Here is a 21723-nt window from a genome sequence, read left to right on the forward strand (position 1 = left end):
CCTCAATAAGACATTATTACTTTGGTTGGTTTATAAGGAGAAAAGGCTAATTTTTCATTAGCATAAATGATAGAAATTAATATGAAAGAGAGGAATTATTGTCCCTTAGCAAAGACTAAATGGAACTTTCTAATACATTTATGTGGGCCGTACCTTAGTGTTGCCCACAGAGGGACCATCTGTTGCACACTTGTAACATTCCTGTGCGCTTTGCCACTGCCTTAGCACTGATCTGCTTTACATGAAATGCACTGCATTGCACAGGATGTTTGTCAGGAGTAGTGCTCCCGGAGTAGTGATTTTCTGCCTGTTTGCCCTACCTCATAAAGAGCACAGAATTCCTGCTAGCAACTGGCCCTAATGTTTCTTTCACACCCTAATGTTTCTTTCTTCTGTCAGGCATAAAACTCTGCAGCTTGCTCCTGATTTCTTCTTAACCTATGGGATTGTATCAGAATAGTGTGTGGTCAGCAAGGGGGATATTGTAGGGTTGGCAGAGAAATTCAAATACACCAAATTGTCTGGAGGTCCCTCACAGAGAAAAGTGTCAGCAGTGGACAGCGAGAGTGGAGACATGAAGACAAACAAGAAAAGTCTTGGTAGAGGAATTAAAAACATGGAAATGAGTGAAGGAGAAAGAGTCTCATATGGCTGGCAGATGTGTGATGAGGTGGGGGGTGAGATGTAGCCTGTGTTCTGACTTGCCATCCTTTTTTTTTATATTTTCTTACTTGTTTGCTGGTATGTGTTTACTCAATGTTCAAATGAGAAGATAGGGCTAGAAAATAGTAATAAGTATGTTGTTCTATTTACATGAAAGTTAAAAATTGTTCTTCAGATCAAGTATATTTATGGCAATATTATGTGTTGATCAGATCAGAGCCAGGTTGGCTTTGTTCACTTTACTGTGTTCAAAAAATTGAACAAACATTTTTTTTCATTTACCTTTCTGCTCCATTTCTCTTGTTATCAAAGCATAGTGACTTTGTTCCATGAAATACTGAGTGTTAATGTTTTGGTTTTCTTCCTCATGTCAGGGAGAAAGTAAAATTTAGAATTACATGCTGCCTATTATTGCAATACATAATACAATGTATAACGTTTCTTTCAACAGCAATACAGAATGAAGTCAGATGGAAATGTAAAAATCTGTTTTCTGCTAGTAATTGAAAGACTTGCTATTCCCTATTACCTTCAGTTTTCCCAAGAATGATGGATTTAATTTAAAAACTATGTGAATGTACTCTGAAAACTTTGAATACGCTGTGTTTACGTGTTACTTTCCCTTTTCTTTAACATTTTGTGAACTTTTTGAAGGACTGCCACTGCTTTACTGTAGATGAAAAATTGTAGCTTTGCCAGGCATTGTGTTCTGGGAAAGCTCATATGTCAGCTAGACTTGATAGCAGGCTCTATGTACATGCTGCTTTCTGTTCAAATAATAGTGCTTCTGGGCCTTCTTCAATCTACCTTTGGCTTACTCAGAAATTCCATAATGTGTCCCTGAGGAAAACACCCTGAGGAAAATTTTTCTGTAGAGGAAAAATTAATGCTATTGAAGCTTTCTTAAATTATTTCAAGTTCACAAATAATAGATCAAAAAAAGTCAGAATTAAAATGCAGTTTTAAGGGTTGAATGTATTTTAGAATAAGAACAATTTCTTACAGCAACATAATTTGCTTAAAGTGCTGTTGAGGTGAATATTCCTGCAGTCTGCATCTGCTTTTTTTCTGCTTTTTACTTGTGTTGAGGCAGTCCATAGTACACAACGTGCAGTTTGATTTCAAGTACTTTATACCTAGCAATTATTTTTACATAATTTGGAGGCTAGTCTTTTAAATATGAAGTAAAATTACATAGAGTGAAGTTTCTAATAATATTTGCATTTTGTTTCAGAACAAAGTAGAAGAGATGACTTGGAAGCCTTGGGTCATATGTTTATGTATTTTCTCAGAGGAAGTCTTCCATGGCAAGGTTTAAAGGTACTGGGTTTTGATATCTTCCTCTCTTGTGTTTTCAGATCATCAGCTTTTATTGACATGTTTGGGTTTTTTTTGAATGTGTGTGTGCAAGCTGTGTAACTTCAGAAGCTTGTTTGTTCTTGCATCATAGGCTGATACATTAAAAGAACGTTACCAAAAAATTGGAGACACTAAACGAGCAACTCCTATAGAAGTATTGTGTGAAAACTTCCCAGGTAATGTCTGCTGTTAATAAAAATATTGTGTATTAATTTATAAAATGAAACTGGCATAGGTAATTGCTCAATATCTGGCTTTAAAATTACAATATATGTAACAGGTCACAGAATCACAGAATAGGTTGGGTCAGAAGGGACCACAGTGGGTCATCTGGTTGAACCTCCTTGCTCAAGCAGGGCCATCCCAGAGTACATGGCACAGGATTGTGTCCAGGTGCTGCTTGAGTATCTGTAGTGAAGGAGACTCCACAGCCTCTCTGGGCAATCTGTTCCAGTGGTCAGTCACCTGCACAGTAAAGAAGTTCTTCTTTGTGTTCAGATGGAACTTCCTGTGCCTCAGTGTCTGCTCATTGCCTCTTGTCCTATTGGTGGGCACCACTGAGAAGAGCCTGGCTCCATCCTATTGTCAACCACCCTTTATATGTTTATACATATTAATCAGGACCCCTCTCAGTCACCTCTTTTCGAGGCTGAACAAGCCCAGCTTGCTCAGCCTTTCCTCATAAGAGAGATGATCCAGTCCCTTGATCAGCTTGGTAGCTCTTCGCTGGACCCACTCCAGGAGCTCTATGTGTCTCTTGTGCTGAGGAGCTCAGAACTGAACACAGCCACTGAGTAGGTGGACAGGATCACCTTCCTAAACCTGCTCTTCGTAACGCACCCCAGGATTCCATTGGCCTTCTGGGATCCCAGGGCACACTGCTGGCTCAAGGAGAGCTTGTCCACCAGAACACCCAGATCTTTCTCTGCAGAGCTGCTTTCCAGCAGATTGGCTCCCAGCCTGTGCTGCTGCATGGGATTATTCTTCCCCAGGTGCAGGACCCTGCATTTGCCTTTGCTGAATTTCAGGAGGCTCCTCTCTGCCCATCTCTCCAGACTGTTGAGGTCCTTCTGAAGGGCTGCTCAGTCCTCTGGGGCATTGGCCACTCCTCCTAGCTTTGTGTTGTCAGTGACATTGCTGAGGAGGCTTCTGCCCCTTCATCCAAGTCATTGATGGATAAGTTAAACAATACTTGGCTCAGATAGAAGAATTATCCTTTGAAGCAGCAGTAAGCTAATGCTGTTGTTCTTCAATATAGATTCTTCTAAAGGAAACAGTAAAAAAATAGCTATGCTTACAGTGATTAAGTAGTTTGCACTTGTATCTTCACACATAAGATTTTGCAATCCTTTTCAGCTCAAATCTGGTATCATACCCCTGTTAAAATCAAGCTGCATTAGAAACAGATTGAAGTAATATTTAAAATAACTTCAAAGTTTCAGGTGTCACTTCTAGTTCTCCCTAAGTGCACGGAGAATCAGTGAAGTGTTGGAAAATAGGACAGAAGCAAATATGACTTTTTAAAAAGTTGCATTAAAGTGCTTGGAACAGGAGACATGTATGACATGGACATGATTTTGCCAAAATATGAGTACCTCGAAAGATAACCAAAATATCATTGATAATCAAAATGGATTTCTGAGAGTAGTTCATGACAAACTGATTTTATTATCTCTAAGAAAGGAAATAATGTCCACAGTAGGCTTTATGTCATATACCCCTTTCTTTACCTTTCCTTAGTCATGTATCTGTAAAATTGATTGGAAAGAAAGAAGAAAGTAGAGGCATTTCTCTCCCCACTTTTTTGCACACTGTGCCTTAGAACTGGAACATTGAATAGAAGATCTCAACAGGTGATGCGAAGGAAAAATTAGTGGGGTGTCACTTGGTAGGATATGTTTGGAAATATGGTGGTATATCTCAAAATATGGTAGCATGTCAAAGAACATTAATTCTGTTAAGTAACTTTTCTTTCTGGTAATTCACAGATTCATGGTGAACAACTGTTCAGGTTTTATGCACAGAGGTAGAAGTTGCTTTAAAAGGAAATAAGGTGGTGGGGAGTTTTTTGAGTTTCATTAAAACAGATAATGGCAAATATGTATGTTTCTTATTTATATAGAGGAAATGGCTACTTACCTACGTTATGTGAGAAGGTTAGATTTTTTTGAAAAGCCAGATTACGACTACTTAAGAAAGCTCTTCACAGACTTACTTGATCGGAAAGGCTATATGTTTGATTATGAATATGACTGGATTGGCAAACAGTTGGTGAGTACATTTCAGTTGTTAGTAATATAATGGGTTTTTCTGTGATCACTTCTGAGTTTCAGAAAATATGTGCATCTCAAGGCTGCTGTGAGGGTTGTGAACAGCTCCTATTACAAGCCTGTCTGCAGATGCATGTTCTAACATTATTCTTTGGCTTGAGTGTTTCATATTCAGTCTCTTTCCAAATGTACTCTTAATATCAAAGAACATCTCTGCTCAATCCAAAATGCTGTTGTAGAAATTCAGATTGGTTTTTGAGTTGAAGAACCTTAAAATTGTGCAAATGGTTGTCATTATTGCATGTATTTTTTTGTTCCCAGTATTTCTAAAATGCAGAGCTGTAACTTCTCTGCATATGAGGTCTGCTTCAGATATTTATCAGTTCACTATGAAGAAGTACTTAATTTTGCATAGTTCATCGCATATTTTATCACAGTTCATCTGAAGTTACAGAAAACAGTGTTTATGTGCTTTAGTAAAGGGTAGAGGATGAGGTTTTCTTCAGCTTCTCAAATTTTTCACTTCATTTGAATATGTAGGGAAGGGATGGGTAATATGTATACGTTCGACCAGTTTTACATTATACGCTTCACTCTCCAGTTCTCTATGTGACTGAAAGAATTGTTGTATTTATTTTATTGCAAAATAGTTTTTCAGTGCTTAGCATTCAAAATTATTTTAGGCCTCACATCAGGTTTCATCAGAATGTCCTAACTGCTATGCGCAGAAAGTATCCTAAAGTCTTTCAGAAAATTTATGTACGATAATAATTAGAATTGGTATCCATTAAATTCTGTAAGTCTTGGTTTGTTTTTTTTCTCGTTGGTATTAGCAACTATCTAGTGAAGCTGCTGCTTCAATCTGATAATCTTGTGTTATTTGAAACTGTCAGATTTAAAGACTATTTTCTATTGCAAACCAGTAACTTTTGGTGAGACTTAGAAATTTATTTTTTTTACCAGTTGCTACATATTGTTTATATTTGTAGCCTACTCCAGTGGGTTCAATACATTCAGACCCTGCAATGTCTTCAAACAGAGAAGCATATCAGCACAGAGATAGAACGCAACAATCCAGAAACCAGGTAAACTGCTCATGTGAGATTATCAGCATTACTATGTCTTTTTTCTAATGACTTGTGCTATGTTTTTATTAGAACTTGAAAATAAAACTGACTCTAGGTTTTCTTTGTTTTTATTTTGATTTAAGTAGATCTTTGTTAAAGTCTACATCATAGACTTTACAGTAGAAATATACAGATATCTCCTAAAAGCTTGCTTGTTTGAAGTGATGATGTAATGTAGTGAATCAGTAGTGAATTTTCTCCCTACTCAACACTTCTTTTCTTGCTGGCTCTTCTCCATACACTGTATCCTCTCTTTCCGTTCTAACGTGCATGTACAACATTTTTCCTTTTTTTTAAAACCAGGCTAATGACTAAGGTGTTAAAAATGTTAGGAATGCAGACCTCTGTCCATTTACCTAAGCAAAATTACAGGGTTATGTTAGTGTGCTTTTTCTTACTGAGAATTTTGAGGTTTAGCTACTTTACTTCTCTATGAAAATATATATGAAGGCTTGTGAAAGTATGTTGATAACATGGAAGTGCAGTCTATATAGGGACTGTGTAGTGCTTCTGTGCTTTTAAAAAATAATAGATAATAATTAATGCACAAATAGTTTATTTAAATTTTTTTTTCTTCTTTTGCATAAATCCAAATATATTCAAAAATGATAGTCAACAGACCATAAGGCAGCTTGGGACTCACAGCAAACCAATTCACATCATTTGAGGGCTCACTTGGCATCTGACAGACATGGTGGCTCTGTACAGGTATTTTCTGTTTCTTTGTATGACTTAAATAATTTGTTTTACTTTATATAATACTACTTCCCTGTAATGTGTCATGTGGAAATGTGATGCATTTCCATGCTATGTAGCTTTTTGTTTGTGGAATTTTTCTTGCATGTTTCTTAGTGAAAGTCTTAAAACAGTTGAAATGTCTTTTTTACAGACTGTTAACTTACCATAGTGCAAGCAACTGGAGTTTAGACTTATAATGTGTTAGTTGTATTAGCAACTAAAAAACACTATTCACTGAATTCAGTGTTGTTCAAGTCATGTTTTTTGTTCCTTAAGTAAACTTCGAATTAAAATGCTATTTAGTAATGTGTGCTTAAACTTTACTCCATTTATTCAAACAGTAATTGAGTAGCAGAATGTTCCCAGGGCAGCACCTCACACATACCAGTGATAAAAGTAGTAGAAATGAACACTTCTTCCTTTATTATTAGTTAATTCATTCTTCAAAGAGCTCTTTTCCTGGTTTGTTTTTAATTTTTAAAATGAATTTTTGATATTTTTGGTGTCCTGCTCTTTGAATGTATTTAGGTGTGAAATAGTTGGAGTAATGGGTAAGGAATTAATACTAATTAATAATGAAAGGTTCAAAATGCCAGTGCAAAATCTACATGAGAATTTGAGCTTTGAGTCCAAAATGAAAATTGTTTAGCTTTGTGAAATCTTATCTGGGCAGGGTGTGTGTTTGGAAATTGTCTGCTGCATTTTTGATTATGACAATCTAAGTTATATATATTTCTTCTGAAGCTTTTGTTTTTTAAAAATGTTGTCAAGGCCTGAAGAAAGAATGAAAAGTTCAGGATACAGGAAACAGTGCTGCAGGCCTGTCAGTGTGATAACATTCTATAAATTTTGTTGCTTGAGAAACAGCTGTCATGTCATGTAACAAAATCTAGTAGATGATCATCATTACTGTGTGTCAAGAAAAGTTTAAAAGCTGTTTTGTGCTTCCCATTAACAAATGTTTAAAAAACTTTACTTGTACATTTAACTTGAATTACAATAGTTCTCTCAATAACATAACATTTAAAGGTAATCATATATCTTTTGAGAACAGCATAGTCATGTGGAATCAAAAATAGATTTGAAGTATCTTCCAAAATTTAATTTCCCTTGTTTTAGCTTAGAAAAATACACATTGAATTTGTTAAATTGCAGTTAATAGAACTTTCAAATTGTCATCATTTGACTCTGTTGGCAATTGTGGCACTTAAGAAACCTTCTATTCTTTGTCAGGTAAGATGTAACAATTACAAGAAATTTTTGCCCATTCTAAGATATGCTAAATATCCTTTGGGGATGGGGAGAACATTTCCTAGGAAATAACACAAGTAACACTAGTATTCCTTACTGTTAATATAGTGTTGTTTCAATTAATTTTCCTCAAAGGATACAGGCAGTCTGTGTTCAGATCATTTAGATCAGTTGAGGCTAAGGAATTGCCATGTGAATAAAGCACTGTGCAAAACAGCAGCCATGGTCTGTGTCTTTGAAGATCAAATGTTGTGCAGCAGGGTGTTTTCATATTGGGTTGCTTTTTGTTGTGGAGTGGTCATGCTTCCTGATTAAGGGCACTTATAAATTCTCACAATATCTTCAGTTATGCTGGGACATAGGCCTTGGCTGTTGTCAAATACCCCTTTGTGGCAGGGATATTAACTGAATCATGCTATTTGTTAAATTGGTTCATTAGCTGGCTACTTTAGTTGGATTCCTAACTGCTTTCAAGGTGACTGGTTCTAAAAGTCCCGCAGAAAATTGGTCAAAGGAAAAGTTGAGTCTGAGGTGTGAAATTAAAGTGTATTTATTTTTTCTGTGATATATTTTCTGTAATTAGTGAGCCATTGCTCATCTTTGAAATCAGTTTTATTAATTTTTCTGCAAGAGATGAAAATCTGTCCATTTATTTTAAAATGGCAGTGGAATGTTTTTAGGTCACTGCTATTAGTCATCTGTAGTACTACTGCTCATGTCATCTCTGAGGTTCTTTTTTAAGAGATTATTAAAATGTGCAAGAGATTCTTTTCTGTGATATATTAACATCAAGTGGACTGAATGTTGGTGTATTTATTTGTTACCATACATTTGTATGCTCTTAGTGATGATAAGTTCAAGTGGGAACCATTGAGGTTCAACATGGTTTGTTCATTAAAAGATACTGTCCTGCCTTTTGTATTAATTTAATTTATCCCAGACCCTAGGCTTGTGTTCAAAAGATCCTAATGTGCTTAGACATGCCTAATTTTACTTTGTAGCATCAGTTAAAGTTCAAGTAATACTAGGAAAATGAGTTGTAAAGGGTAGACATCCCTTCTTCCATTTACCTCAGTCCATCTTTCTAGTTTGTGTAGACTTACTAATGATCAGCTCGTATTTCCCAGGAATACATTGAACAACTTCTGTTGTGCCTTTGTTTTCATAAGTTTGCCTCAGTTCTCAAAATGTCATTTGTACAACACTGAATTATTTCCTTCTCTACATGAGCTGCAATCTGCTTTTGCTTTCATACAGACTGTATTCATCTGTTCTATCACTCTTTTTTCATTGCTTACTAACTGATCTCCTTCCGCTTATATTTTCTCTTTCTGTCTTCCCATTGGGTAATTCTTTAAAAGGAGGTTAGATTGAAAGATTGGGTTTAAGAGTTCTGAGTAAAATACTTAGGAACTGCTTGAAACATTTTTGTATTTGATGTAAGTAGTTATGAGTTGCAAGGTTCCTTCAAGAAGCAGAGGTAGTGGTTGTCAAGAGTTAGATGAAATGAATCAATTTTCCTAAGCTTTTGTGGCCTAAAAAGGTGTTGTGATGACTTCTTTTTTTTTCTGAACTGAAAACTTTTTGAAGGTAAAATAAAGAATTGTGTATTATCACTAATGAACTGCTTAGAGATGTAGACTGGCTTTATTTTTTTGAGTGGAGAATTTAGTTACTGAGATTCTTAATGGAATGGTGGGGGGTTTTCTATGTCTATTTCAATTCCATATTGCAATTCCATATTGTGATTATAGTAATAAAAATCAGCAAAATTTGTTTTCTGTGGTAGACTTCTTAACTGATTTTTCAACATAGCAAGTAAAAGATTGGTTTACATACTAATCCAAAACAAAGTATGGAGCCTGAAGAGTTACTGTTGCCATTTGGGGAGTGGGTATTCAGGCATAACTTTGTGTTGTTATAAATGGCCCATATCAAGCTTCCAGAGGACCATGTATCTAAGAAATCAATCTGTTCTACAATGTCATTAATGGGTAGTGGGTGTAATTTTTGTTTCTTTACCTTACAGCATAGAGGGTAGCAAGAAACAACCAATGTGATGCATATGCTTCCTTATATTGGTGCTCTTTTAAAGAATTGATTAAATTTGAAGGAACTAAATGTAAACCAGGAAAGGTTCTAAAAATGCTTAAAGTACTTTTAGGTTTTCAGTTCAGTGGTTATTCTCCCACTTGAAAATAGGTGAGCAGCTTAAGTTAATCTTGAATATTGTGACACTTCTAATTTGAAGCTTTTAAAATATTTGTTTTCTGAAACCTAATTCTGTCACTATTCAGGGAAAAATGTTCATCTGCATTTAGTTAACTGAATTTTTAGGTGCAAAACCATTGCTTCAATATCCTAATTTTTTCACTATACTTGTATTCAATTCTTTTAAGAGATGAATTGGGCCTCCCATTTTCATCAGGCTATTGATTGCATCAGAGGAAATCCATTCCAACTTGAGTCACAAATAGAGAAATTAAATTACAAGTTTCTCTTAGCACACTCTTAGTTTTATATATCAGTGCTTCTCTGTCTTAAAGTTTTAGCTTCTCATGTGGATCTACTGTGATGAATCTTCATTGTGCCTTATTTGTGGTACATTCTGGCTACAGAATTTGATGTACCACTCCTTCAGTGCATACGTTGCCTTCTAGGTGACTTATTTTTGCTCAATTCTATTATATTCCCTTATCTTCCTGCCTGCCTTGTGTGGATTTTTGAGCTGATTGGCATGTAGTTGGAGAGAAAAGTGTGATGATTGGTCTAATTTAAGCCCACAGACTCCAGAATCAGGACTGTACAAGTGTTAACACTGCATTATCAGTCTTCTAGTAAAGGCTCTTTTAGGTCAGATTGCAGAGTACTTTACTGATGTAACATGGAATTAAATTCATACAGCTGTAGCCTTAATGACAGTGGAATTGAAGCACTCCTGCCTATCTCTTGTACTCCTTTGTACGTGTCTTTGTTAGCTTCTTTTCTTTAACAGTAAATATTTGGCACTGTTAGTTCTTGTCTCTTCATCTTCTGGTGTGAAGTTTTCAGCAAAATGTTTCAAATTATCTTGAAGTAAACAGTCAAACTAATAAACCAACTTAGGACAGAAGCTGTCTTGAAAAGAGATTTCTCCAGCTAATTGAAACCATGGTCAAGAAAAGCCAATAAGTTTGAAGTCAGTTTGAAGAATAAGGTGCAGTAAACTTTGTTCTTTGTTACCAGACAGTAGTGCATTGACCCCAGCAGAGGATGACTTTGGCTCCTTTAAAGATGAAGTCACCTTAGATTACACAACACATACATAATACTTACAATGTTATTAATGGAGAAAGGACTTTTCGATACCTACTTTCATATTTTCCAATTGAAATGAAGATGTACATAGTGAGTTTGAGCTCTTTTTTTGAATGTGCTGTCCAAGAAGATAGTCAGTTACTGAACAGGTGCTCCTGGGAAAAAAGTGTGAAGGAGGATGTCATGTGGAAACTCCACAGATGCTACAGTTGGGCAGTGTGTTTGATATTTGTATAAGAGTCACACATTTTTTCATTTGTTTTTTGGGAAAAGAGAAGAAAATAGGCATACTTGCAAATGCCTTTGAAAACTGTTCTTTACAGCAGTCAGGAATGCTAAGTTATATTATGTCTGCTACCCATCCAGAAAGGGGCATATACCTGTCATGTTACTTCTTGGTGTACCCTACTCTTATTTGACTAAATTGAAGACAAAGACTTCTGTTTCTCATCAACCACTGTTACTCAATCTTGAGCATGGATCTGAGGATTTTTTTAAAAGTTCTTTTGAAGTCTAAATTATGGAGCAGAAATCCTGCATTATTAGGGCTGGAGTTGTGGGTAGTTATATAGCTATGCACTGGAGGTTCCATGTAAGCTTGACCCCACCGGTGGCCCCTTCCAACTGTAACCAATCTGTGCTTCCTTTGGATCCAAACTCATTGGTGAGCAAGTTGAGCAATTTTTTTTTACCCTTATATTTTTATGATTGATCCTGTTTTACTTAGCAAATGCTTCGGATGCTCTTTTCCACTCTGCTTATCACTATTACAACTGGGTATTTCACAAGAAGCCAGTGAAATTATCTTCACAGTAAAACACCTGTTGAGGTGGTTGGGATCACACTATAACCTCCCTCTCAGTAAATATGGACAATGATGATAACTCAGAATATTCTGTGATTCTGTAAAACCCAATAAACACTAACCCAGGATGTTTGGTTCAGGATGTCTGCGCCACCATCATAATGTTTGTTAAAGTACAATTCCTGCCTATTTCTGTCACTGAATGTGAAGTACTTCTGTCATGCCCAATGATAAGAAGCTAAGCTTAAGCTACCTTGTTGAAACTCCATTGACTTACTTATCATGGCAAGAGTAAAGTCCAATCTCCCATAATTCCTTCAGTTATATAGACTAAAATTTAAGTAGTTAAAGTCCTGCAATCTCAGACATATTTTATTTTGTTAAAAGCCTTCAGGGCTATTTTGGCAGTGGTTCCTATTTTAGTGGAATTTGAAAAAGAAGGCTCGGCGTGATGTAGGCATATGGCATGGAAAATGCCTTGAGTGCAGCCAACTTCTAAAGCTCTGTACATAGCTACAATAGGAGCCACAAAACAAGCCTCAATAGGCTGGCCTCTTAGCTCTGGCTATAAATAGATGAAACATAACTGCTCTATTAAGAGGAGAGCTTGGAAGAGTGTGGGAAATAATATTATGGTGATGACTTTCCTTCACTCTCCTTTCATCTACCTTAATCTCTGACCATCAGGCAACAGCTGGTAATAATCTTGAATTATAGACTACTGTTGGTCTCTATAGCTGATTAATTTTTTACAGATGCTTTCTGCAAACGTTTATGTTATTTGCTCAGATTGATATTTTTATGCTTGTTTCCTTGCCAAGCAGTTGCTGCTACTTAGTAGCTACTAGACCTCTCAGTGGGGTCAGTCAGTTTTTTAATGGGTCACTTAGCACTGTCAGCACCTCTGATCACATAGGCACTTGTCTTGTGCCAGTTAACCATCTTCCCTGTGAGATTCTGTGGGGTTAATAAGGGAGAGGCCTCTGGAATGGCTCTATTTGTCATGCAGGAAAGCTGACAGGATCTGAGGGAGGGAATATTGGGTTCCACTAGGTTTAAAGTCAAAACAAATATTTCTAGAGAGCCACAGCTTTCACAGTGACTTGAACAATTTATATAGGAATTTGAGACTAAACTAATACGAATGAAGATTAGTCTAAGTTTTTTGTTTTTTTTTTTTTGCAGTAGGTTTTTTTTGTTCTAAAAATTAGACACCATCTATACTCTTAGGTGTAGAAAATGGTCTTGGTTTTCCACTTTTCAGGTGAGAGCTCTTTGAGATGCAGCTGAATCAGGCCTTCATACTCATTCTGAATAGAAAGAGCAAAACTAAGGAGCATAAATTCACTGAAGGAGCAGAGATAGGGTTAGACTGATTGAATTGACATCAGAAAAGTGCTTAGTGTCTTCCCTTAAGGCTCTGAAGAGATGTGCAGGAGATAAGCAAACCTGATCCACAGAGTTGTTTTGCTTTGTCCACTCACCTTGAATCTATCATGTAGATGTCAGTTCCACTAGTAGATATGAAAGGAAAATTACAAGAGAGCAGGGATGCCAGAAGAAAATGTGGAAAAGTTACTGTTACTGGAACAAAAATAACTATGGAAAAATCAAAAATTACTGGTTTTTTAAGATGTATTGTAACCTTAGGAATTAACAAATGTATGTATGGCACTAGAATAATTCCAGGTCTTTCTTGTGATTTCAGGTAGTAAGCTCAACAAATGGAGAACTGAACACAGATGACCCAACTGCAGGCCGTTCAAATGCACCCATCACAGCTCCTGCAGAAGTAGAAGCAACGGAGGAAACGAAGTATGTCCTTCTTTTTATATTCTTTGGATCTTGTGTGCTTGGCTGCTTCAATATTTTTCTCATATAGTTTTTAAAAAATATTGTCTGAACTGAATAGCCATTGGTGAGGGGCAAAACTAAATTGCTGTATTAAATTTTGTCTTTAAATTTTTAAATAGTAGAGTTCTTATAGCCTGTACTTTTTTAGGCTGAGCCTTCAATGACATGTCTTGCTATGCTAGCTAGAGAAGTGCATGCATTTTTGATACTTCAACTCATTTTGAAATACTTATTTTAGATTAGTGTTTTGACTACCAAAAGCCATGCATGAAAGATGTGAAATTCTTCCTCTGTATGGTATTCTGATTCTCTTTTTTCCCTTACTCTCTTTCTGTATAGCTGCCAGAAAGTGTTGAACATGTGGTGAGTTATACAGCACAGGCAGGCAGAAATAGCCCCAGGAGCTTTGTTCTTGTTACTTGGTTTAAAACTAATTTCAGAGAATTTAAAAATAAAGTATCTGTTTGGAAATGGCAAAATACATTTTAATTCTGTGAAACAATTAACTGTTTTTACAAAAAGCCACCTTCAGGAGCTATTCTGCCTGCTTCAAATCCTGCTTGCTTTTAAGTTATGTAGTCTGTGATGTATTTTATGTCAACCTTTTTAATGGGTACTAGAATATGTTTTATTACCTTCTATTCTGTTTGAAAGGGGAAAACATTCTTTTTGGATATTGCAGCATTCAGGTAGTATATTAACATCTAGAAAATAACTCACATGAATAAGTAATAAACGCTAGCAAATGTTTGAACTTTTCCAGTTTTCTCTGTAAACAAAGTATTTACCAGAGTATTAGTCTTTGGCACCCTTCTAACTAAAATGTATCTTCAGGGTTCCTTAATGTTACAGTGTAATGAAAGGGAAAAATATTAAGGTCTGTTGATATGGGATGGACAACTAATGTTTATATATTTGAGTAGTAGACTTGCAAAATAGTACAGAAAAGTGTTCTTGATAGCTAAAGGCAATATGAATTCCAACATGTTTTATTTTATAATTGTGCTTGAAATAGGCTTTTTCAGGGGTATGGATCTAGTTTATCATAAAATAGAGGCACTCAAGTTTGAAGGATACTTTAGAGGCAGAACAATCCAGTAGGCATTCCTTAATAGCAGCAAATTTTCTAGGACCCATTTTCCTAACTTTTAGGAAAAGGGAAATTTCTCAAAGTGCAATTTATTTTCTTTGAAGCAACTGTTCTGCAGGTTCTGGTTTTGATAGGTAATATTTCTTTGCATATGTAATTAATAATCTTAAACAGAGGTAGGTGTCTGTTGTGCCACATTTTTGCACTGGCTGTCTGTGAGCACTGAGAAAGCTGCCATCTTCGTAGAAGACTGTATGATTTTACTGTCAAGAGTACAGTTTTTTTATATATACTTGAAACAAAAAAAATCCCAAAGAGCAAGCATATTGATAGGCTCCCCATAGATAAATTGCCTGTCCCTTCTCTTCAAATAAGCACAGAGATAACCTCCCTTATGTTCAGCTCATGTATGCGCAGAAAAAAAGATTAACTTTCTTGCACTTTGCGTAGTGCTTAGCACAATTAAACCCATTTTTAGTCACCTACTTTACTTAGTTTTCTGCAGAAAATTAAGGGAATTCTCAGGAGCCAAGATGCTCAGCTTTAGAAGTGTAGAAGTTAATTATTTCTGATATAAATATATAATAGACAAATACGCTATCTTTGACCTTTTTGGCCTAGTCTTAACTGGTTTTGTTACAGACAAAATAACTAGTGTCAGTGTCCTACTCTTTAGATTAATTTTCTTTCTTTTCAGTATGAAACACTCAAATTAGTGTTTTAGCACTGTCTGTTTAAACTGCAGTTTCCTCAATCACTGGATGTTCTTTTGGAGGCTAGCAGTTGTTTTATATTTTGGTAGTAATTAACATACATGCACGCCCACTTACACGCACATCCTCCCCAGCTTTACTGTTAAAATCAATGCAAAGGCAAACATTTTTTCATAAACAACACTATAGAAGACTTAGGTGATTTTATATCCTAACATGATGATTACAAGCATCATATCAAAAGGGGTTGTGAGACATTTAAAGATTTGTTTATAAATTTTACGTTGTGGAGTAGCATCAGGGAATGCAATTACTAGTATCGTTCATGTTTATGACATGGTTATTTTTGGTTTTAAGGGGACACTATTTTCTCAAGAGACTCTCACTTTGTGCCTCTTTCATAATCTTTTCTCTACCTAAAAGTATGAGCAAAGCTAACCTCTCCTGCTCATATCTTCTGTTTATAACATTTCCTCATACTCTGAGGAAATAAACTTGAATCTTTTTTAGAAACACTTCATTCTTTGTTCTACACGTTTTCTTAGTTTTAGAAACTTGGTATGACTATATCTTCATTTAAAAGATCTAAAAGAGTGTCCCTCATGTGGAATTGCCTCCATTACATATGATTTTAACTATGAGCACTAATGTAATTAACTGAATATTAGAGCTTCTGTTACCATTTTGGTGAAAAGCTGTAAACCAGAAAGGATAAGGGTTTTTATTGGTTTGGGACATGTGACCAGCATTTAACCAAACGTTTCATTGTTTGATAAAGATTTCTGTACTCATGTGCAGTATACATTCTAAATCTTACACCATGTCATTTTCATGGTGGCTGTGCAGCTAGCATGACTTAGTGGGCACTTAGTGTTTTGGGCATTTTGGTGGTTTTGTTTTATTTGTGAGTGTTGGGGGAGGAGATGTTGTTGGTTTGGTTATTTTTGTTGGTTTGAGTTTTTAGAAAAGTAGCTTTGTGCCCTATTTCAGTTGTTACTTACTGACATTGTAAAGCAAGGAGAAAACTAACCTGATCACTGTGTTGTCCTAACGCTTGAGAATCTGCAGACCTATCTGTAATCTTCTACAGATGACCTTTCCTTTATCATATTTATTAATCTGTCTTTACTCTTTGCTAGCCATCAGAACAGTTGCTTCTATGAAGCATGTGTGATTTGGATAACCAAAATGCTATTCTGTGGGAAGGCAGAGAAGTGCAAACAGGAAATTATTATATGATCTCTCCTTTTTGCATTTTGCATCTTTTTTGCCACTTTAAACACTTGCTACTAATTCTGCAGTAAAGTGCCTGCCACATGCTTGATGGCAAATATAAAAACACAGCTATCTAAACACAAATGACAAATTAAGTTGCTTTAACATGTTGGCCCAAGGGACTGCTCAAGTAGTAAAACGAAGGATATATAACAGGAAAAAGGTATGATAATGTTTTTAGAAGGACAAGAAGTGTGTGAAACCATAATTCTGAGATTGCTATCTTAGATAATATCTCAAAGGTCACTTTAGATTGTACAGAAGAAGTGCAGTGTTTTTGAGTTTTATAGATTGCTATTATACTGCCTGCTCTAGAAATGTTACATAAACTACAGATAAAGCTTGGCAGTCATTAAATGCTTTATTTAAATAGAAACATCCTTTCCCAGAATTAGAAATTTTTAAAACTTATCTATTCTTCTTTACTTTGCAAGCATATTGAATAGCATAATAAATTTGTGGTTTAATAGTCCTTAATAATACACCTATCTATAGCTTTAAATATGGCTCCAAGCAATGTAATATCTGTATTATATGTAAGTGACAGTATCACCCTCTAGTGACAGTTTTTCTAAGAACAAGTCTACATTTCTGTTATGAATATGCACTGTGGATCTCTAATTCAGGGTTATGTTTCTTTCAAAAGATTTGTCAGGCAATGCAGTCTGATCTGTCTTAATCCCATGTAAAGCCACGTATATTTTAAAATTACGTTTATTTGACCTTGGAAGGTTTGATAAGTGTAGCACTTCTGGACTTAAAAATACAGGGTGTTTCAGTTTACTCCAGTTTAAATTTCCAAGGCAGTCCCGTGATTTACAATTCATCATGGAATTTGCATTACTTTAGTGCTTTTTAGATATATTATATATTAATAAGGGATTTATTTTCCTATACCAAATAAAAGTTTTCAGCATTTAGTGATTTTTCCCTGTTTTGGAATACAGTTGAATAGTTTTTTATAATTAGATAAAAAACAAAGAAAACAACTGTTAATAGAAATTATTCTCATTATTATAGTAGTATTATGCAAACTCCAAAAGACCAGAGGATTAAAGAATCAGTTCATTATGTTGGTTAAAAATAGAACTCCTGATTTCACCATTGCTTGGTGCCCTTTTTCTCTGTTTGACAGAGAAGCAGCAAACTAAGTAGGTAATGCTTCTGCAGGGCAGTATAAGATTTGCAGCAAGGATGAGTTAAATTTTTCTGATAAGGAAAGCAAGAAAACCTAAAGTGTCCTTGAATTGCAAAGAGGATTCAAGTAGTCCTAAACATTTAAGAAGTCTAATCTACTTGGGTTGTGCTCCATATAAGCAAAACTTCTTTAAAGAGTAAAGTCAAAATTCTGGATTGCTGTTCTAGAATAAAAATTACCTGTCTGCTGTACTTTCATCTTCCTGCAGTTACTTACATAACTTATGGGTTCTGCATATGCAGATGTTACAAATCAAGACAAAATTTAGGGCTTTCCCTAAGGCCTCCTAATCCCAAACAAGTGTAAGAGTGATTTAGCATCACAGTTGAGGGTAGGATTTCTTCATCTACAGGACCATAGAATAATTCCTTTTTAAAGGGGGGAGCACTGTAAAATGCTTTGCTTTGGTATATGTCATATATCTATACATAAAATATTTGAGGTGAAAGTGAAACTAAATTGGAGTTCATACATCTACAAGTAAATTCAGAGCTTAAGTGATAATGAATGAGGTTACAGGCAGATGCTAAAAAAGAAAGGGTTAGTAATTAGGGGGGAATTTCAGTTACAGTCCGTGGCTACTACCCTTGAAAACCAATTATGTCTCTTCTTTAAGAAGTACTTTAAATTTAGTAAATACAGGATGATACTTCTGCTAGCTGTAAAAAAAGTACTTACCTATGTAGTTTCCCCTACTGAATTTTAATTTTGGGCTTCCTCTTCATCAATAACCAATGTTTCTTTCTGCTGAAAGTTATGTAACTCTCAGAGCAGTTCTGGTCTGCCTCTGCCCACTGCTACTTTTTCAGTGACTGAGCGACAGGGTGCCTTGGATATTTTGAGAAGGTAACTTCTGTCTCCCCTTACTTTGGATGTTGTTCTCACCCCCTGTAGAACCTTATTTTTAGACCCTTATTCTCCCTGACTTTAAATGCTTTTCCCATTTCCCACATTCCAAACTAAATCATCTGGATTTCTTTTGAATTTTAGTGATATAAAATGCTTGGTGAACTTAAGGATTTACCAATCAAGGCTAGTAAAGCAGTACATCGATATTTTCACTGCTGTTGTACTTTACAGTTTAAGACTCTTCAGTGTATATTGCCAGTGAGAATTCAATAACCAAACCATGGAACTCCATGGGACAAACTCTGTTAAAGTAGACAGCTTGCATGTTCAGTTTTGATCACACATTGTGAACCCTTTAGTGTGAAGCTTTATTTTTAAAGGTGATGTTCAGGACCCAGGAGCTGCTTAAAATAAGTCTTAACAGTACATTTAAATGAATTAATTTTCCTTGTGTTATTTGTTGCTTTCCTCTCTAGTTTATTTTCAAAAGTGCTTTCTGGACTTCTGCAGTCCTTGTCTATATTATCTATGTCTAACTCCCTCCGACTCCTATTTAATTTTGTAGTGTTTTTTCAGGTATTTTCAGATTGTCTCTATTGGCTAAGTGAAATTCACAGCATTTGTCAGTTTAGGTTTCATTAATGTAGCATGCAATAAAGCAGAAGAGAGAATATCAGTGTTCTTTATACTTAAGCTGCGATTTTTCACTGCGGTAGTATTATCGCAGCACTGGAACAGAACATTAATTATATTGTTCATGAACTTTGTCTTCTAAAATATCATGGGGAATAGCCTTGAAGAAAGTTTTTCCAAGTTCTGGTTGAGAAAGGAAGCTCAAGTTGTTTTCTGGTTTTAGCAACAATAGTGTCTTAAGTACTCAGTTTGGGTGACACAGTCATTAGCACAAGCTTCTATTTTCGTATTGCCAGTTAATATAAGAGTACTCAGATAATGAAAATTCTTTATTCTTACAAATCCATGTTTAAGTCAGCCTATTATACCTATGCTTTTGATACTCTCATCAATAACCTAAACTTAATAGGTACTTCTATTACAGCTTTTTTAATTTGATAGTTTTTTACAAAATAAGGTGAAATGTGTCAAAAATATCACTGCTTCAGTTTCTTTCACTAATAAATCAATCGCCTGCAATAGAGCTTAATGTGTTCCTTGTGGTGCTGGCTATACCTGAGCTATGTACTTCAAATGAGACATACAGGAGAAAGTTTAGTTTTGTGGTTTCTTTTTATATCATATGTAATTCATGTCACACTTGCAGGTGCTGCTGCTTATTCAAGCGGAGGAAAAGGAAAAGCATTCAGCGCAACAAATGACTAGAACCAAACAGAACATGGGAAAATGCTTATTTGTTCAACTGTTGTCTTGTGATCTTAGAAAAAACCCAACAACAAAACCCAAAGCAAAAACCTCCGTAATAAACACATTTTCCAAGGACTCCCTGAGAGACAATATCATGCCTCTGTGCTTTGATTTGGTTCTTCTGCATCCATCTTTTATTTCTTTAAATCATCTATTCTGAAAGCTTTAAGGTATTGTCAAATAGGAGTGCTTCTTTGACCATCAACATATGGACCAATGAAATGACAGAAATGAACAGTATCTTGAGCAAAACTGAACTTGAGTACTTCTTTCCTAGGAAGTAGTAGCAGTGTCTTAGATGAAGACATGTCATAAATCAGTTTACTTGAGTTTGTAGCAGTGTATCTAAAGCAGTTTTCTGCAAAAATGCAGAAGAAAAATACAGGTACACAACCATATTGCAAAATAATAAAACCTTAAGATTTATTTTATGACACTTGCATTGTTTTCCTTCTTTTGCCTCAGTATTACTGATTAGTCAAATTGTTACTGTAGTCAAATTGCCACTGTGTGGAGATTCTGGGGAGGCTGGTTTTGGCAATTGTCTAAATGCTGGGGATACTAATGAACAGAATGTATTTCCAATATCCTCTTGGTTTGAAAACCTGCTTTTATTTCGCCTACAATGAAAATTGCAGTACAGTAGAAATTATGAGTGTTTGCAAAGAATACAGACGTTTGTGCAATTTAAGTTGTACTTCTGGTAATGTTAACGATATTGAATTACCTTCAAAAGAGTTCTACAGAGCAAATACTGAATCCAGTTAAAGTGGAATAAGTATTAAAGCCTGTATGTTCACTAAGGTAATGATGATTGACAGCATCTTTAACTTGAAAATCTGGATGTGCAATTTAAAGTTAGAGATGTATTAGTGAATTTGCTCTTTAATTTAGAAAACAAATGCAGTGGAAGTGAGTTAGACATCTCCTTTCCCTGTGTACCAGCCTAGAGCATCCAAAATTTCCTGCAATTTTTTTCCTGGAATTTTCTTGTCTTGCAGTGTAGGGCCACTACTATAGTAGGATTGCAAGGATGTGTCAGGTGCTTCTCTACAGTCCAATGAAGTGCTTGAATTATGAACAAACCAACAGTTCTGTAGGCAAGACAGTCCATTTTATATTTTCTTCTTCAGAGAAGAAATGCTTCTTTTAAAGCCATAATGACAGACTTCTGCTTTTGTCATGTTTAACTGCCAGTCATTGAAGAAGGGCTGTGGAAGATGGAAATGACTAGACAGACTTATTGACCAAAACTCAAATTATCTGGTTTTTTTATAATTCTTCTAGAGCTAATTAGCATCTTTTTTCTATCCACAAATATCTTTTGGCATACTTATTTATTTTTAGTCTGTTTTGTGGTAGCATTTAAAATGTATATTAAAACAAAAGTACACCTTTGAATTAATCGTTGCATTTACAAGGATTTTAATTGTATTTTGTAATTTATTTTTCATTAAGAGCCAAAAGTGTATTTTATTATTTGGATTATGTGCTCATATGTATGCTTTGATCTTTATCATTATTACTGTTCATGATCTTAAGTTTTTGTTTTAGAAAACCTGAACTTCGCCTACAAAAACAGACTGTATAACAGGTCATAAATTTCCACTCCACCAGAGTGTGTTATTGATAATTTCAACCTCATGAAGTTACTTCTTTGTTTTTGTTTGAGCTGAGAAGTAGGTCACTTGACCATTCTCTTATGAAAACACATCCTTCTTTGTAGCTCTTGACCAAATTTGTTGCTTGTACATGTGGTATTGTGTATTTCTCACACACCCGATGAGTTTTACTCTTGGAGGTTTTTGATCTCTAGTGTTTGTATGATCTGAACTCCATAACAAGAAAGTGTGA

At 35.4% G+C, this 21723-nt stretch overlaps 1 protein-coding gene across 7 annotated transcripts in view; it reads left to right on the forward strand.

Annotated features, from left to right (window-relative positions):
• CSNK1G3 (casein kinase 1 gamma 3) overlaps window positions 1–19961 on the forward strand; it is a 74958-nt gene extending 54997 nt beyond the window's left edge. For 4 of the 7 annotated variants that reach the window (XM_085043781.1, XM_085043783.1, XM_085043787.1 and 1 more), the window contains 9 exons: window positions 1898–1983; window positions 2114–2198; window positions 4145–4293; window positions 5282–5377; window positions 6032–6127; window positions 13219–13325; window positions 13704–13727; window positions 18395–18486; window positions 19769–19961. In XM_085043781.1, coding sequence (XP_084899907.1) covers window positions 1898–1983; window positions 2114–2198; window positions 4145–4293; window positions 5282–5377; window positions 6032–6127; window positions 13219–13325; window positions 13704–13727; window positions 18395–18452 — 701 coding nt within the window. In that variant the 3' untranslated portion in view covers window positions 18453–18486; window positions 19769–19961. Of the gene's footprint in view, window positions 1–1897; window positions 1984–2113; window positions 2199–4144; window positions 4294–5255; window positions 5378–6031; window positions 6128–13218; window positions 13326–13703; window positions 13728–18394; window positions 18487–19768 lie in introns of those variants that run through there. The other 3 variants (XM_085043784.1, XM_085043785.1, XM_085043786.1) reach the window with 3 other exon arrangements.
• Window positions 19962–21723: the final 1762 nt, after the last annotated feature.

Source organism: Lichenostomus cassidix, chromosome Z, assembly GCF_008360975.1.
Source record: "Lichenostomus cassidix isolate B80296 chromosome Z, HeHo_3.0, whole genome shotgun sequence".
Classification (NCBI taxonomy): Eukaryota; Metazoa; Chordata; class Aves; order Passeriformes; family Meliphagidae; genus Lichenostomus; species Lichenostomus cassidix.